General features: G+C 40.9%; 1 protein-coding gene across 3 annotated transcripts; it reads right to left on the bottom strand.

Moving 5' to 3' along the window:
* Window positions 1-410: 410 nt before the first annotated feature.
* tecrb (trans-2,3-enoyl-CoA reductase b) lies at window positions 411-15,249 on the bottom strand. Of its 3 annotated transcripts, none has more exons than XM_034120506.1 (12): window positions 15,098-15,249; window positions 11,330-11,380; window positions 7,119-7,170; window positions 6,954-6,998; window positions 5,518-5,621; window positions 5,093-5,208; window positions 2,407-2,512; window positions 2,179-2,251; window positions 2,043-2,086; window positions 1,797-1,854; window positions 1,257-1,345; window positions 411-1,062 (listed from the first exon to the last, which is right to left on the bottom strand). In XM_034120506.1, exons 1-12 carry the CDS (start codon window positions 15,200-15,202, stop codon window positions 889-891), a joined length of 1,017 nt encoding a protein of 338 aa, XP_033976397.1. In that variant the 5' UTR covers window positions 15,203-15,249; the 3' UTR covers window positions 411-888. The 3 variants fall into 3 exon arrangements, with proteins under 3 accessions (XP_033976397.1, XP_033976395.1, XP_033976396.1); XM_034120504.1 differs by having other exon boundaries at window positions 1,776-1,854; XM_034120505.1 differs by lacking the exon at window positions 15,098-15,249 and having other exon boundaries at window positions 11,330-11,515.
* Between the last annotated feature and the right edge of the window lie 1,125 nt (window positions 15,250-16,374).

Consider the following 16,374-nt stretch of genomic DNA (forward strand, 5'->3'; position numbering starts at 1 on the left):
GGGGGTGTTACCTTTCATTTATTATCAAGAGGGATTCTTCATTCAGTACGCCTGGGTACGAGTAGATAACGATTATAAAGGACGTTGCTGTATCTGGAGTGTTATTTTCTTTCCTACCTAAAATATACATTTAATAAATGTCGAAATGCAAGTCCATCACCATTTTTTTCATAAAGAAACATTCTTTGTATGACTTGAGGTATTCACGTTTCCGTTTTGTATTTGGTAACCAAAGATCACTCAGTTGTTCCTATCTGACAATTTATATTACATTTGAACCCAAACTAAGCCCATCAAATCTGTCAGACGCCTGACCCTCTGCAGTGCATTCGTGTAAAAAGCTCAAGGATAACCACACTGGTACAAATACAGAGAGCGGCAACTGAATCACAAACAGAGCAAGACAATAATTAGTTTTACATTTTTTTTAATAAATTACTTCAAACATCAACAAAATGACATGCTGTTATGATTTCAAATGTAGATGAATGGATATAAAAACTAAGCCTTTGAAATCTGACTGAATCTCACCAGATGCAGATTCAGCCTCAAAACAACAGAATTAGATGACAGCGTGGCAAGACATCTTTACATTATTTATCGACAGTATGTCATTCAGGATACACTGGCTCGTTTGAAGGTCAAGAACAGCTCTTGGAGACCAAACACACATAAGTCAATTAACCAATCAGAATGGGTTATAGGGAAATGAAAAAATAGAGCAAGCGTTGGTGCTTTACATTTTCACTCAATATTACAGAAATTACAGACAGGAAGCAAAAGAGGGGGAAAGAAAAAGGGGACATTATTTAAGCCAGTCAGTCTACTAAGCTCCAGTGTAAAACGGAGAGCCCCCTCTCAGTTAGCGGAGAGCTGAAGGGTTGAGCTCTACAGGATGAAGGGCAGGATGGGGGAGCGGAGGGGAGGGTAATCGCGGAACTCCTTCAGGTAGCTGCGGTGCTTCCCTTTGGCCCACACAGTCATCTGGATGAAACCCACCAAGGTGAAGAAGGCCACCGGCAGGCACTGGGTCATCAGTGTGAAGCCCAGCCAGGAGCCCAGCTGCAGAGGAGGAGGATGGTTACACACAGACCCATACCACAAGAGGGCAGCAGTGTATTTAACTCTCAGTGTTCATTCAAGGGAATACAGAGGGACAACCTAATCCAGTGGATTTATTTCAATTATCAAGCAATAAATAATAGTTTGATGCTGAAAAAGGCATCAGTAAGCATTTGAAGAAAAAATTACATTACCTCGTAGGTGTAGTTGGGGCAGGAGACCAGCACGAAGATCCAGGTGAAGGGGTTCTTGGTGGGATAGGGAATCTTCCTGGTCTTAGAGCCTAGATGAAGGTAGCAACAAAAGGAAATGTCAATCTAATACGACGTTTTATTACATTATAAATAGCATTCTATACCATGACATTTTTAGCTCCGCTTGTTCTTTTATTAAAAAGGGATTACAGAGGTGTGCTGGCCTCATTTCCATAACACTTGGGGGAAAGGTGTGGTAACAAAGAACCCATTATATTAAAGATATTAAAAGCTCATGAACGCATCGATGTCCTGAGAACTACTTTCTGACTCTGGAAGGAGGCCCTCGGTGGATGTCTGCGCTCTCAGAGTGTAACACTAGAGAGTAAGTGCTCTCCTCTCACTGGCTTTAAACGTTGAGGCTTACCTATAAAAAAACATGATGTCACATACCTTCATTTGAGCAATATTTGAGTGCAGGCATGTGTATGTGTGTGTGTGTGAGAGTGATTAACGTACAGGTGTTACTGTTGTTTGTACCTGGTGGACGGAGGTTCCGCAGAGCGATGTGGATGGAAAAGTTGCCGATCTGACAGAACTAAGAAAGAAAAAATACAATAAATAAAAGAGAGAAACATATTTATACATGTTCTGTTGAAGAAGAAAATGTAGGACAGAATATAGTTTAGAATGCCAAAAAAAACAACTATTTAAGTGATGCAAATAACAAGTAATTGTCTACTTTTTTGTCAAATTGAATGATGCTTGATAAGTGTCAATACTTACCAAGAATAAGATGAGGGCCAGTCTGATTTGCTGCTCCCCGTATACTGCATCAAGACATAATTGACAATAATAATGGTGAAAAAGAGTTATGATAACACAATGGTATAAGTTAAGTGTCTGGTGCATGTATACTCACTGGGTGGTGTGTACAGCGGGTGGTTGATGTAGTAGGCCATCCATGCTGCAAAGCCCCAGTAGTACGTGCAGTTCTGAAACAGGATTATTGTCATGTTCAGACTTGATTGTTGTGGCAGTAGCAATGCACTTCTCACTCATAAACTAAACAGTTCATGATTCACCTTTGACTCCTCATTTGGCAATATGAATGTACAGCAGGATAAGACAGTGGTAGAATGCATCTCACCTTAAAGATGTTGCGTAGCGGCATTGTACCATGAGAGAAGCGATGCACAAACAGCGTCTCCAGGTTCCTCTTAAGGAAGTGGAAGGAGTGACACATACAGGCGAGACTGCAGAAGGACAAACACTTGAGTTAGCTCTAGGGATGGGTATCGTTAAGGTTTGAACGGTACTACTACTTTTATCGATACTGCTTATCGATCCGGTCCTTTAACGGTACTCTTATCGGTTCTTTTGAAGAAAAAGAAAAGGTAAATTAACTAAACAAATTGTAAATAATGTGAACTTACGGAACTGTAAAAAACAAACAAAAAACAAGTATTTACTGCAAAAATACAGTGGTACAGAGCAACACAGGTGGGGCATACAGGTATGCTGCAAAAGGCCTGACTGTTCTTCTGGAGGAAGATTAAGGTATACATAACATACCTGACATGGATGGGGCTACAGCGCTACTAGAAAGACAGTCGAACCCGGTGCATTTCTCCGTCTGGATATGGTACACTTTTGCTAAATGTTCAGACAAATTGTTCGTGTTACCGCCCTTACATGCTAAACTCTTATTGCACTTTTGGCAACGAGCATTGTCCACATGGAGACCGGTAAAGTTTAACCACACCTTTTAGCGCTTAGTTATCTCCGCTGTGTGTGTGTTGCTGCATGTAGCAGCTGCGTGTGTGTAAACTGCCCCGCCCCCTCACACACAGACGGGGGAGAGAGATCTCTCGTCTGGATTGGAAAGATCGAAAATACATCAAAGACGCATTTTGTAGTTTTTTTGCATGTCAGAAACTGAGTTGGCGAAACTAAAACTGCAATATAATGTTTATGTAGCAATAATACATATGACATATCTTTTTTTAAATGTCTCCAGTACCGATAAAAAGACAGATAACGTCGGAGCTTAACGGTACCACTGTCTTTAATAATTCAGCCCCGGGCCCCTTTAATACCGGGGCTCGGTACCCATCCCTAGTCAGCTGTACTGTAGTTATCAAAAACAGGATGCTGCTAACATGGTGTCGATGTGGAAAGAGCACAGCTTAAAAGGAATACGCTTGGTTATTGACTAACATAAATACCACTCTTGTGTCTGCATGTTTAACATAAAGTAAGGCAATAGCCAGCAGCTGATTAGCTAAAGACTGGACATTGGGAATGTCTGGCCTTTTTTATCCTGCCACATATTTGAATTTAAAGCGAAATTGCCATGATCTATATTTAGTTCCCCAAATTAGATTTGTATCAAGTCATTTTACACTATGTTCCTTGAAGTCTTGTTTTATATATTTTTTAAGTAAAATTATAAAATTACATTTTTAAGCAAACTTCCATGTTTGGAGTATTTAAAAAAAATACAGTTTTAAAATATCATAGTTTCTCTTGCAGAAACTTGCCTCATCCTTTCTTGTTTCAGGCTAACGACATAACTTTCTAGAGCACTTTTGAACAAATCCAAAGGGTGGACATTGGTGACCTGTATAGAGCTTTAACTTATTCAATATATATGACTTTGAAAACAAGTTTCAAAAGTGCTGCGGTTGAATTCACATATGTCAAATGCTGTTTCTACTGTGACTTATTTTATACTGGTAGACAGTTGCCTTAAAGAGCAACTTGCAGGTTAGTGACACCAGTGAATACATGTGTAGGAAAATGATGTATACACTAGATTTTCAAAAAAATATACATAAATATACACAAGGGGGAGAGCGGCCGGTCTAACGTATGAATAAACATGGATCTGGACAATGCTAGTTTTGACACAGAAGAGGTTGAAAATATATATTCGAATGCATATGACGGACCACAACCATATAATTATGAGCCTGCTAGGCGTCCACGAGACCAGGAGCAGCCAAGGATTAGAAGAAATAACGGCCATCGGAGAGAAATGGAGCTGTGGTGTGAGGAGAATCAGTGGAGAACAGGGCAGCTGTCTTGGTGAGTGACCGGCGTTAGCTACAGTTAATGTTAGCTAACGTCGGTCACATCACAACATTGTAAAGTTAGCTATCATATATCAGGCTATAACTAAAGTAGTATTGATAATGTAGTAACGTTACTGGCAGGACTGTTGATACTGATTCATAACAGAAACTAATGCGCAACAGGCGCAACCTGCACAAACACAAGCTCACCATGATTAAAAATGGTGAAATGCAATGTAAAATTACCAAAAAAATACCAGCTCACTAAATCACAACCACTCAAACCAACTACAAACTACTACCGCAGATTGGGCAGAGAAGGAGTCCGAGAAAGTTGCTCCCCCATGTGACGTAATATGACGCGTTTGACGTATGACGTTAAAAAAAAAAGCAGTTTTTAGTAGCAGAGCTCAAAGTGGCTCCTTTCCCCTCTGAATTCCTGCCCGTATGTCTTGTAAAACATATCAAATCCTGCATTCCCTTTTCTTTTTTTTTTTTTTTTTTAAATTGTAATTTTCAGGCAAGGTTAAGCATAAATCTAGTAAAAAAAAAAACCTGCAAGTTGCTCTTTAAGTGAAATCAGCTTGCATGTGTTGGTGAAGTCACTGGTCTGGTCTGGATGTCATTAATGCTTGTTTATTAGTGACAGAGAATGTGGTTTGGTAGTGAGAGTGAATTTATATTTGGTGGAACTTTAAGAGGGACAAGAGAGGCGCTACTTAATTATAGAGTGTGTGAAGATGTGATGAGGACACTTACTGAACGACCCAGTGTTTACTGGTGGAAAAGTCATATTTGGAAGCGTAGATGAAGGGAACTCTGAAATAGAACATCAGATAGAGGACCAGAGGACCGGTGTACTCTGTGAGAAAGACCTGAAGGAAAGAGGGACAGGATAAGTTTGAGCCTTTTTAACAGTTTAAGTGTAGCCCTAATGTCATAATATTGATATACTTTTTGTTGCTGTGTTAGAAAGATAAATATAGCCGTCCCGCTCCTGGCAGAGCCAATTTAACTACGACACACACACCCTTTTTACCCAGAGGGAAATCTCAATATAGCTCTTCTTGATCCCAGTCTGATGTAGGTGGGCTTGTCAGGATTGTTAGATTGTGACAGCACAACATGCCCGCCCCCCGCCCCGCCCCCCCCCCCGTCTTTTGGCGGCTCCACGGTGTACTCACTGTGACCCAGCTGATCTGAGCTCCCAGGTCTCTGAAGTAGAAGGTTGCCGTGGTTCCCACAGGTAGTTGCTGCAGGACATCCTCGTCCTTCAGAGACTTCCCCTCTGAAACACAGACAGGTTTACTTCAGGAGACGTACAGAAAACGAGGACTTGATTACAGAGGGAAGTAATAAGATGTTCCCTTTAAGTATACTGACAGAAAAAGTACTTCCTGTCTAGTTGTACTAGAAGGAAACTCCATCCCAGGAACTTTTATAGAATTATAATTGTTGTTCTAAATAAACTGTATGGGGTTTATTTATAACTCATTAAAGACATGGTTAATAAATACTCTGTCGGCCTTAAAGGGGCCCTATAGAGCGGTGCAGTGACGACGAGTCCTAAAACCCGGAAGAGAGTTAGCATTTTACCACTACCGGTTCCCTCGTCTCAGAGCCAATGGGACTTCTCCATAGGATTTTGGAAAATAGCTGGAAATAAGGTCTGTGGTTGACACAAATTTAAGAGACGGATCACGTTTTGTCCTACAACATTAAATACATCAGCAGTAACCCCACTGGTGATTTTTGAAGAGTTTAAGTGTCTGAAAAACGATGGTTGTTAACAAGTGGCTGAATAGGACTACAGAAGTTGTCGAGGACGTTGTACGTCATTACACCGAACACGTAAACACTCCCGCTAAGTTTGTTTTCCCTGTTCTGCTTGAAAGCAAGTGCCTGCCTCCTGCAAACTGTTAAAACAAAAAGCTTCAGCTTGTAAAAAATGTTATCTGTATTTTTGAATATCGATCTTAAGTTGGCGTGACGTTGAAGCAGCGACCCTGCTGTAGTTCGTTTATAGCATAACGTTAGCATTTTGTTTCTGGCGATTAGATTTATGATTCGAAAATTATAAAAGTAGGGTAGACATGTAGAGATTATTCGGCTGAACAAAACGTGCATTTATCAAAAGTTCGTTCTCCACAGACCTTATTTCGAGCTATTTTCCAAAATCCTATGGAGAAATCCCATTGCTTTTTTGACGAGGGAACCCATGTGCAGCTTACTTCCGGGTAAATAAGTCATCCCTGCACCACTCTATTGTGCTTTTTGGGGTTTTCCCATTTCCTGTAGTGTGTTATATAGGTTTTTGTGCATGTAAATGGTCTGCAAAGGCTAAAATCCTGAAAATCCCCCCCACCCACATTTACATAGTGACATCACTATGTAACACTGGCTCTTTTATTGGTTAGCGCTCCAACACATTGTATGTGATAGGCTAAGGGTCAGGACATCACTAAGCGGTTGACTAATCACAACACAGCCGGTCAGCTAACCAATCAGAGCAGACTGGGCTCTGGTTTCAGACAGAGGGTGAAAACAGGCAGTATGGCATTAACCCTTAAATGAACAACAAATATTTAAACAATAGTAAGTCACTCTTTGGCTGACTTACTGGCATCAAGGCGAATGGACTGTCGGGTTGGGTACCACTGAGGATCTGAAACAGACAATAATATGTCACAAACATCTTAAGACAGGACATACATTTTTTTTTTTTTAGCTTGATGTTAAATCAGATTTATGAGGCTTTAGTCGCCTGCAGAGAGACAGCACTCACGGCTCTTGTGGAACATAGACTTGATCTCTCCGATAGTGGCATTTGGCTCGACCTGCAAATAACGCATCAGTAAATTAGTAGAGGGACACGTACACGTACACAAAAGGAACAGATAATAACCCTGTTTTCCATTCATGAAGGGGGTAAATTTAGCTCCCATACCCCGTGGACGTGGTTCATTTAACAGCTGGTATTAGGGTTTCAAAGCACACACACATCCACAGCCAAAGTACACAACCTTGTGCCAGGCTGCCAGAAATTGCCCAACTACCCGAAATATAAACCCAATGACTTCAAAACGGAAACATGAAGAGCTCACAGAGGCAGATCCGGACACAGTTGTTACGGAATGGTCTGAGGACATCAACACATTCCCAACATGTGATCAAATGGCAAATCTGTTTGATTTGAGCAGCTTTCACACTTCATACTGCTGCCAGAGCCCCCTCTTATGGAGTAGTAAAATCATTGTTAAAAAGAAAGAGTAAGATGGCTTACTCCTATTGGTTTATTTAAAATGTTGTCTGAGCCCTAGGATCTGCTATAATACTGAGCGCTTTAGTTTAAAGGCAACAATACGTGTACACTAGAGCTTTAACAAATGTTTATTATTTATATATTTTTGGAATTATATTTATTTGTGGGTCCGAAAAATGTCATAAAATTATTTTAAAAATGTCCACCAATGTTTTAAAAAGAGCAAATAAGACCAGTGTTTTTGCAACACTACACATGTAAGTACTGACTAAATATGAATTATAAATATAACTGGCTGTCTGTATGCTTTTGTTTGTTTATAATTGGTTTTTATTACTGTGCTGTTTCACCAATTATGCTCACATTTACTTTGAAACATGTTTGACTTCCCTAACCCATATGAAATGTGCTCCATAAATCAAGATTGGCGCCTTAAGCATTCATATTTGTAAATGACAACTTTTCTGACTGATAACCATTAATTTGAGATTATTAAACAAACTTGCTTAACACAGGTGCATATTAACCCTATTTTCATTATTTGTCCTATATTCGTTTCAGTATACAGAGAGTTATTTAACTTTTAAGACATTTTTTATTGGTATGAAAACAAACTCAGCAATGCACATTACATCCTAATAACATCTCAGGCATCCGCTTCAAATTTCTGTCAGGCCTCTGACATTTAGGAAGCTGGTGACAGGTTTCTCTAAACATTTTAGCAGTAAGCCTATATCACCCTGCTGGCCATGCCTCACTGTGCTAAGATGCTTCTGTGAAATGTAAACCTCTATGCGGCCCGTCACATTGACCAAGCAAAGGTGTGAAGACCAACACAAGAAAATATAAAATGATGTACTAATTTAAACTTCGATTGCAAATCATCAAGCCTTTAAAGAGTTGAACCACAAGGACACGGTTCAATTACATGTTAATGTTTGTCAGAGAGCACTTAACGTACTATCAACCTATGGCCAAGACACTATCAGATTACCAAGGCAAGCACTGTTCAGTATAGACAGTGTGTTAGTTAGGGATGGGTATCGTTAGGATTGTATCGATACCGATACTGCTTATCGATACCGGTATTTTTCGATACCGATACTGCTTATCGATACCGGTATTTTTCGATACTTTTCAATAATTTGGTGCTCAAAATTATAGACATGATTACAAGATGTGAAGATTAAACAACAGTCATTTTATTGTAATTTATTTATATTTATTATTTAATGTAACTTTTTCAATGTCATACCAAGCAGGTATGAGTGTGTTTGACAGTGTGTCTCTGGAAGGGGGGCGGTAATTAGGGGCAGTTCATAAATCCATGTAAACATGACCATTATTCAGTTAAAACGAGACGCTGCATGTGCACCTCCTAAACCGGAAGCTCCGGTCGGCTAACCATTATAATCCGTTTATTGCGTTTATTATTATAATTGTAATTATGGATTATCAGTAATCATGTTAAAGTTACACAGAGACATTGGATTAACCGTTTTTATGCCCTTGAACACAACTTTTGATCACAAAACAGCAAAGGTAAGACATAATTAATGCAGATAAAATGACGTAGAAAAGATCGCTTTTGCCAGTTATGTGCTAAAGTAGCCGTTAGCCCCGTTAGCCCATTTTGCTTAGTGTTGAAAGACTCTTGGTGTTGGACTTCTGTTCCGTGTAGGTAAAATGGTTAATATCGTCTGTTAGCTGAGTTTTTCCCGTTAAGTGGGTATGCATCATTAATAGGTTGTTAAATGTTAAGAAGCCTTGAGACGCTGTTTCTAGCAAGATGTTGCGTCTGCCCCTATGGTCTGCCCCCGGGAGTCTCACAATAAGAGTGCTGTTAGGAGAGATGACGAGTGGCATTCACAGTGGCCAATCAGAGTGCTACTCAAACCGGATATGTCACACGGGATGAGGGTTCCCAACCAACCAGAATTGTTTAAAGTTAAACTAAGGAAGTAGCGTAATTCATATACCGATAGCAGCACCATTTGTCCAGCGGCTTAACGGTATACCAATACCGTCCAATCAGGTACCGGTACTGACTTAGTACCGGTTCTCGATACCCATCCCTAGTGGTAGTACTGGATTAGCTCTTCTGTTAAGATGAAACGCCCAAAAAGTTTAATTTGTATGGTATTTTAGGACGCCTTGAACGTTACACCAATATGTATTTTCTGTGAGAAAATGCTCCTCAAAGATCACGTGTGACCTATCTGAAACGAATTGGTCTGCCGCTGAAATAAACTTGGCCTCTGTTCACGCCGTCCAGAGGACCGCAGGCCATTTTCAGCACGATGACATCACTGAGAAACCACCTCTCTGTGACCCTTGCCCCCACCACCTCCCTCTCTTTCAACAGGCTTCATTCAGTATTGAGATCACTGGGAGCGTCCTGTAAACTCTGACCCAGACATGATACAGGATTTGAGTTTTATTTCTAACTCAGTCTGTTAGTTCAGCGCCGTTAGCCTACTTTAGGAAACCAGTCCCATCGCGGGGCTCTCTGCCCAGATCCTGATCTATATCTGTCAGACTTTCTCTCCAAAAGGTGTTAATATTGTGCATGGTATCACCATGGGAACTCTGCTAAGCCGACAACAGGGTATAATCCAAGAAGGATAGCCCTTTATACTTGGTGGTCTTGAAGAGCAGCTTTTGAGCCTGGCAGACTAACACCACTGTAAACTTGGCTAAGTCGCACACCAACAGCACACTAAACCCTCCTAATGCAGCAGCACTGACTTACAGGCAATGTGCAAGGTACTGTACATATACCCACTAAAACAATGATCTAAAACATCCTAACAAAATAAAGGTGAGTAATACAACACTGATACTCTCAAATCCATACTAAGTCCATCAGTCTGAGTCTAAATACGTTATTGTGTATCATCTTTAAAAACATTTGACATGACATTTACACGACAAGAACACGGTACAGCCCCAATGAAAGCCGAGAGCTTCCAGTCTCAACAAATTCTCTCTAGTACTTCTATGAAGGTCCTCGAAGCTGCTTCCAAAAACAAACTTTTTGGAGTCAACAATAGGTTATGTGCAGACTATCTTCCTTTTTCCAGATATGTGCTGCATTTCTCATGCCCATGTATCTAAAGGGATTGATTCTTTGCCCAAAACATAAATCTGCTCAGCATTTTGACCAAGTCTTACTTTCCATTGTCATAGAAATACCTTCTATGACATATACCTACCTTATATGCACCTTAATATGTAAAGACTACATCTGTCTTCAAATTAAATCTATTTTTCTTTTTGGGTACCAGGCATCTGTCTAACAGTGTAGAGGGGTGTCTTGGGACTCACAAGTTGTAGAGAAGTTATTTTATTGGTGTAACTTCTGACATCAAGTAGGCTGTTGTGTTGGTTTGCACAGCTGTACAGTTGTTTATGCCATGTTGTTTACCAATGTGATGTGTGTGTGCACAGATAACCGCACACAGACAGCAGGGTTGTGTTGCGTTGGGACTGTAGTCTCATTTACACACACACTGACTGACAGCGAGGTCTAAAGCAGATCAACAATGTTCTAGAAAGCGCCTGACTCGCATACACAAACGCTTTTTACTGTAATATACTGTAGGGGCAGAAATACCGCACCTCTTGCATTAGGAAACACACAAAACAGCTACATACAGCTGTAAAATACTTTTTGCAGAGCTGATGTTAGAACAGAAATCCAATGAAAACAAACACATACAAAAAGTTCTCACCTTGTCCAGGAAGCAGAGCTTGTCCTTGGTCTTGGCATCCAGTATCTCCACCTCAAAGAAAACAACAGCTTTTTTAGTTTTTTTAGCAGGTTTGCGTTTGGCCGGGGCTGGAGCCGGCACACCGTTAGCCGGCTTTTTAGTGCTGGTAGCCTCTAGTGCTAGGGCATCCATGTCCACAGTGCTCCTCCTGCACTCGCTTTATTCCCTTCTTCCTCGCGGTTCTCTTGTCACTCTTCACCTCTCAACTGTCTCCCCACTCCAGACCATAGAGAGCAGCAGCACTCAGCTGTGGAAATAAATCTGTCTCTACCCTGCGTCTCTACCCTGCTTCTCCACCCCCTACCTCCTCTCTGCCATTCTTTCACGCTCCCTCCCTCTTTGCCCCACGCTCATTCCTTCACTTCTGCTGTGTTGCTTTATTTAACTGCCAGCCGACCCCTGGAGCGTGGACATATGCCACATGTGTGTGCACAGTTGCATACACAGGAATGCCCAGTATCCCCCTGGCAAACTATCAGCAGTAGATCATCTGTGTGTCAAGAAGGAAGCTTCTAGAGACAGAGCTATGTTTCCAGTGACTCGGTTTTGAAACATAACTCGTCCCTAAAAAAAGGTCACCTGACGACCCGTGAAACCTCTCAACCCCTGGTTAAGTGGTAAGATGGTGGAGAGGTATTATGACGAACAGCAACACCCCTTTCCCAGTTTGTCCCCACTCTTCCTCTCCCCAGCTAAATATAAACGTCTACTGCTAACTCTGCATGACCAACCCTTTCCCCAAGGACCCCCACGCGTCTACGACTATGTGATGATGTCATGGGCTAATGGTTTAAGACCCTCTCTAGTTCTGTCCATCTGTCCATCTACAGCCACGATGCACATCACCAACCTTTGATCAGACACCTAAATGCATCACTCTCAAGGTCTCTGACACACACTGACTGCTACAGTGTTTTGTACCTTCAAACTAAACGGAGCAGCCAGATCTCAGTCACTCACACAGGGAGTCACCTTTTCCTACCACCAACGGGTGATAATATTCGAGACTCTGAGGGCTTAGTTGGGGCATTCCCTTTGGAGAAGCCCACCCCACCCCCACCCTTCCAGTCTCTTATGACCAACAGTAAGTATTCAGTTACCATAAGAAATGTAAGACATAGCCACAAGGGGCAGCATGGGAGTTAAGTCCAGACATTTATCTATGGAAACTTTCATGTTGCATAAAAGCTCACCTTTGCCTCCCTCAACTTTGATCAAAGAAATACATGTATATGGGTTTTTTTCTTTTTTAAACATAGCTATCTGATGATTTTGTGTCGTGGCCATACATCATGGCAAAATATGTATTTACTTGTTCAAGATAAGCATTTACTTATTTATGTGCACACTAGCCATTCTAAAACTCGAATCAGTGTTATTTGTAATGGATTTACGGCCCTGCCTACACACAAGCTGCCCGTTTTACAAGGTAAACATTCATGTCTTCTTAAATCAAGCAGGAAACCTGACACTGCAGTTGGGACTTCTGAGAAAGACCCCCATCTCAGTCTTCCCGGTGCCAGGCATACCCACTGCCACTGAACCTCCCCCATCTCATCTATATAAAGCTACTGGTAGTGAGTCAGTCCTAATGCTCTTTGGGGTGAGGGTGAAGCAGGGAGAAATAACCTTTAATTACTACAGCGGACTGTTGCTGTTCTTCGCTGGTTCACTTGATATCCCAAGGTAAGAGGACACTTTTGAAATCTAGAAATATAAGGCCTTCGTCTTTAAACAGATTAGCAGACCATCTGGAAATGTTAATATGCTCCAAAAGTTTCTTGTTTTTTTAAAAACACACTAGCAGATACTGATATCCGTTTGTAAGAAAGAGAGATAATTTTGGAAGTCATGCCGCCTCGTAACTTGGGTGCTATCTGGTGACTGTCAATCTATTTTATGACCCAAGTGAAAATAAATGTCCCAAGATATTGTGAATTTAAAAAAGAAAAAAATTCAGTAGTTTTAGTTTGTCAAATAATGCGTGTTAGGCTTTAAATTGATCTGTCGTGCCGTGTAAAGCATGCAATTTACAAAACGTAAACAGTGATCACTATTATGATTGAATCAATGAACTTGAACTTTTTAGAAGACTTCTAAGGTATACATAGAGGAACTATTAAACTCAAAGAGCACCTGTATGAACATGTGCACTGGTTATGGTGTCAGTAAGAGTTCACAACTAGCAGGGACCACATTTTATGACTTCAGTTAGCATACCCGTTGAAGATAATGCTCTTAGCACTCACCTGAGTGACATACTGGGTGGTTTAGTCGCAATACTGGCACTTTATAGGCCTGAATATCGCAGTGGTAGGGCTGCTCGATTATGGCAAAAATCATAATCTCGATTATTTGGGTCAATCATTGATATCACGATTATTAAAAACAATTATATATATTATATTTACTTTGAAAACATCAATTTATTGAAAGAAAAATGTGAACAATATGTTTTTAACAGTTGATTACCCTGAACTTTAAGTATAATTCAACTGAAAAACCAATAAAAAATTATTTAAAAAAAAAAATCGTTTTATTTCGATTATGTTGTTTTCATAATCGTTGCAAGCCAAAATCGTAATTGCGATTAAAATACGATTAATTGAGCAGCCCTACACAGTGGCCTCACACAAACATGTGCAGGCTTATTTTATGCAGTTAGTCCTGGGCATGCATAGTTATACCTGTTGTAGCTTATGTTGCAATAATGCCCATGTCTTATCATGCAGTTTCAACAGCCATGGCCATAAAAAAGTGAGTCAAGCTAATATATTACAGGTTTCAGGGGTGGCCCATTTTTACATATATGGCCATATCAGGTCAGTGCAAATAAATACTGACACATAAAGTTTTCGGGGGAAAAACCCTTCATGATTGAAATGTTGTTGCCCCCACCCCTTACAGGTTGCAACAGCCATACTGTCTTCAACAGGAAGAAGGGGAACAGGAGCAGCCACTGGTTGGGTCAGTTTCTGTCAGACTCCTGCAGATCCTGTCTGATGGGTTTTGGTGCTCATGAAACTCCTTTTCATGACTTTTATGAAAGCTTTTAGTGATTGCAAGTGTTTACTGGTTAAGTATAGCAAACATTTTACCTTAATGATAACATAGTGGAACAGGCCTGTGGTAAAAGTGTGGGTGTTTCTGAGGGACAAACATTGTTACTTTTTTGCTCTTTCCAAGTGACTTTCTGTCATCAACTTAGGTCTGACTTCAGCTAATGCAGCGTCAAACAACATAAGCCTTGAAGATTTATTTGAAGTTTAAGTTTGCGCACTTGACTGTTCACTTGCATTATTGGGTAATAACAAGATACGAAGCGCCATGCGCCGTTCCAGCCAGAGATGGCGATGATGCGGAGTTTTATCCTGAACAGAGGTCTCTGTGTTTAGCTAACAAAGACATCCAGCATATATCCTAAAACATGATAAATATGCAACGAAAGCATAATTCGGCATTACTGTGGAGGCAGAAGGTCGACTTTTAGGTACGATATAAGCCGATATATGCCATGCACCGATAGGCCACAAATCCCCGGTCCTAGCAACCAGCCCATGACAGGCGGCGTCGCTGCATTGTGTGATCCTCGCTGCACATGTTTAAAGCTATAAAGTGCCTGTTTTGGTGGAGTTTACTTTAACAGAAATCACAGCCATACTTCGTATTGGTCTGATAATTACATTATGGCTCCATTTAGGGGTTTCGAGTTTTAAAATCACTTCTTACCTCGTAGTGCTTCATCTTGGCAGCTTGCACCCCCTTCCTCAATATCCCAGATGATTGACAGAGCCGCCCTCCACTCAGCGAAGTAACGTGCAACTGCTGGACCATAGTAGGCGGGACCTACGTTTATGTTGCAGCCAATCAAAACCAGCAACATTCACGCCATTACGTTATCACGTACACTATCAGCAACGTAGCCAATGAGATTTGAGCAAACGAAAAGGTCGCCGCTATGCTAACATAATTGGATTTATCCAGAGTTTAGGACTAATTTCTCTTTGAGAAGCAGCTCTGTCCGTCTGTGCGCAGGTGGAGCAGACTGGAGATTGAACCACCTTCCTTAAACTGTAAAATGCATGTCGTCTTTAGAGATAGATAGATAGTACTTTATTGATCCCAAATTGGGAAATTGTTGTTGTTACAGCAGCATAAAAGGCATTTTACAATAAAACAAAACTACAAAATATACAAGAATAGAAAGAAAAATAAAATAAAATAGAAAATATACATGTTGAAATAGAAAATATACATGCAGATATTATATATACAAATATATATATATATTCAAAATATATGACATTATGGAATATGGAGTATAAATATTGAACAGATTATAGAGTAAAATGTACAACGTGGTTTTATTTCTAGAGAAACTATGGAGCAGAGAGTTCTCTTCCAGCCAGAGGTGATTTGTTGTACAGTGTTATTGCAGTGGGCAGGAATGTTTTCCAGTATCTGTCCTTGTGACAGCGGAGCTGCAGCAGTCTGTTGGAGAAGGAGCTCTGTTGACTGTCCAGCTGCAGGTGGAGAGGATGGGTGGTGTTATCCATGATGGACAACAGCCTGTTTAGTGTCTCTCCACCACAGCTTCAAAGGGGTCCAGCTTGATGCCGATGACAGACCCAGCTTTCCTGATCAGTTTATTGATCCTGCTGGTGTCACCGTCTCTTATGCTGCCCCCCCAGCAGACCGCAGCAAATAAGAGTGCACTAGCCACAACAGACTGGTAGAAGATCTCCATGCATACGTTGAAGGATCTCAGCTTCCTCAGAAAATAGAGTCTCGTTGGCCCTCTCCAGGGTGCCCACAGTCAGTCTGTCTCTCTCTTTGAAGCCAGTGATAGCCTTCATCCCAGCCCAGACATCCCTGCTATTGTTCTGCTGGAGATTCCTCCAGCTTCTTCCTGTAGGAATCTCTGCCCCTCCTCAACTTGTCTCTCAGCTCATGCTGGATACTCTTCAGCAGTGATTTGTCACCAGACTTAATTAATTGTATCTCTC

Source organism: Trematomus bernacchii, unplaced genomic scaffold (assembly GCF_902827165.1).
Source record: "Trematomus bernacchii unplaced genomic scaffold, fTreBer1.1, whole genome shotgun sequence".
In the NCBI taxonomy this organism is placed as follows: Eukaryota; Metazoa; Chordata; class Actinopteri; order Perciformes; family Nototheniidae; genus Trematomus; species Trematomus bernacchii.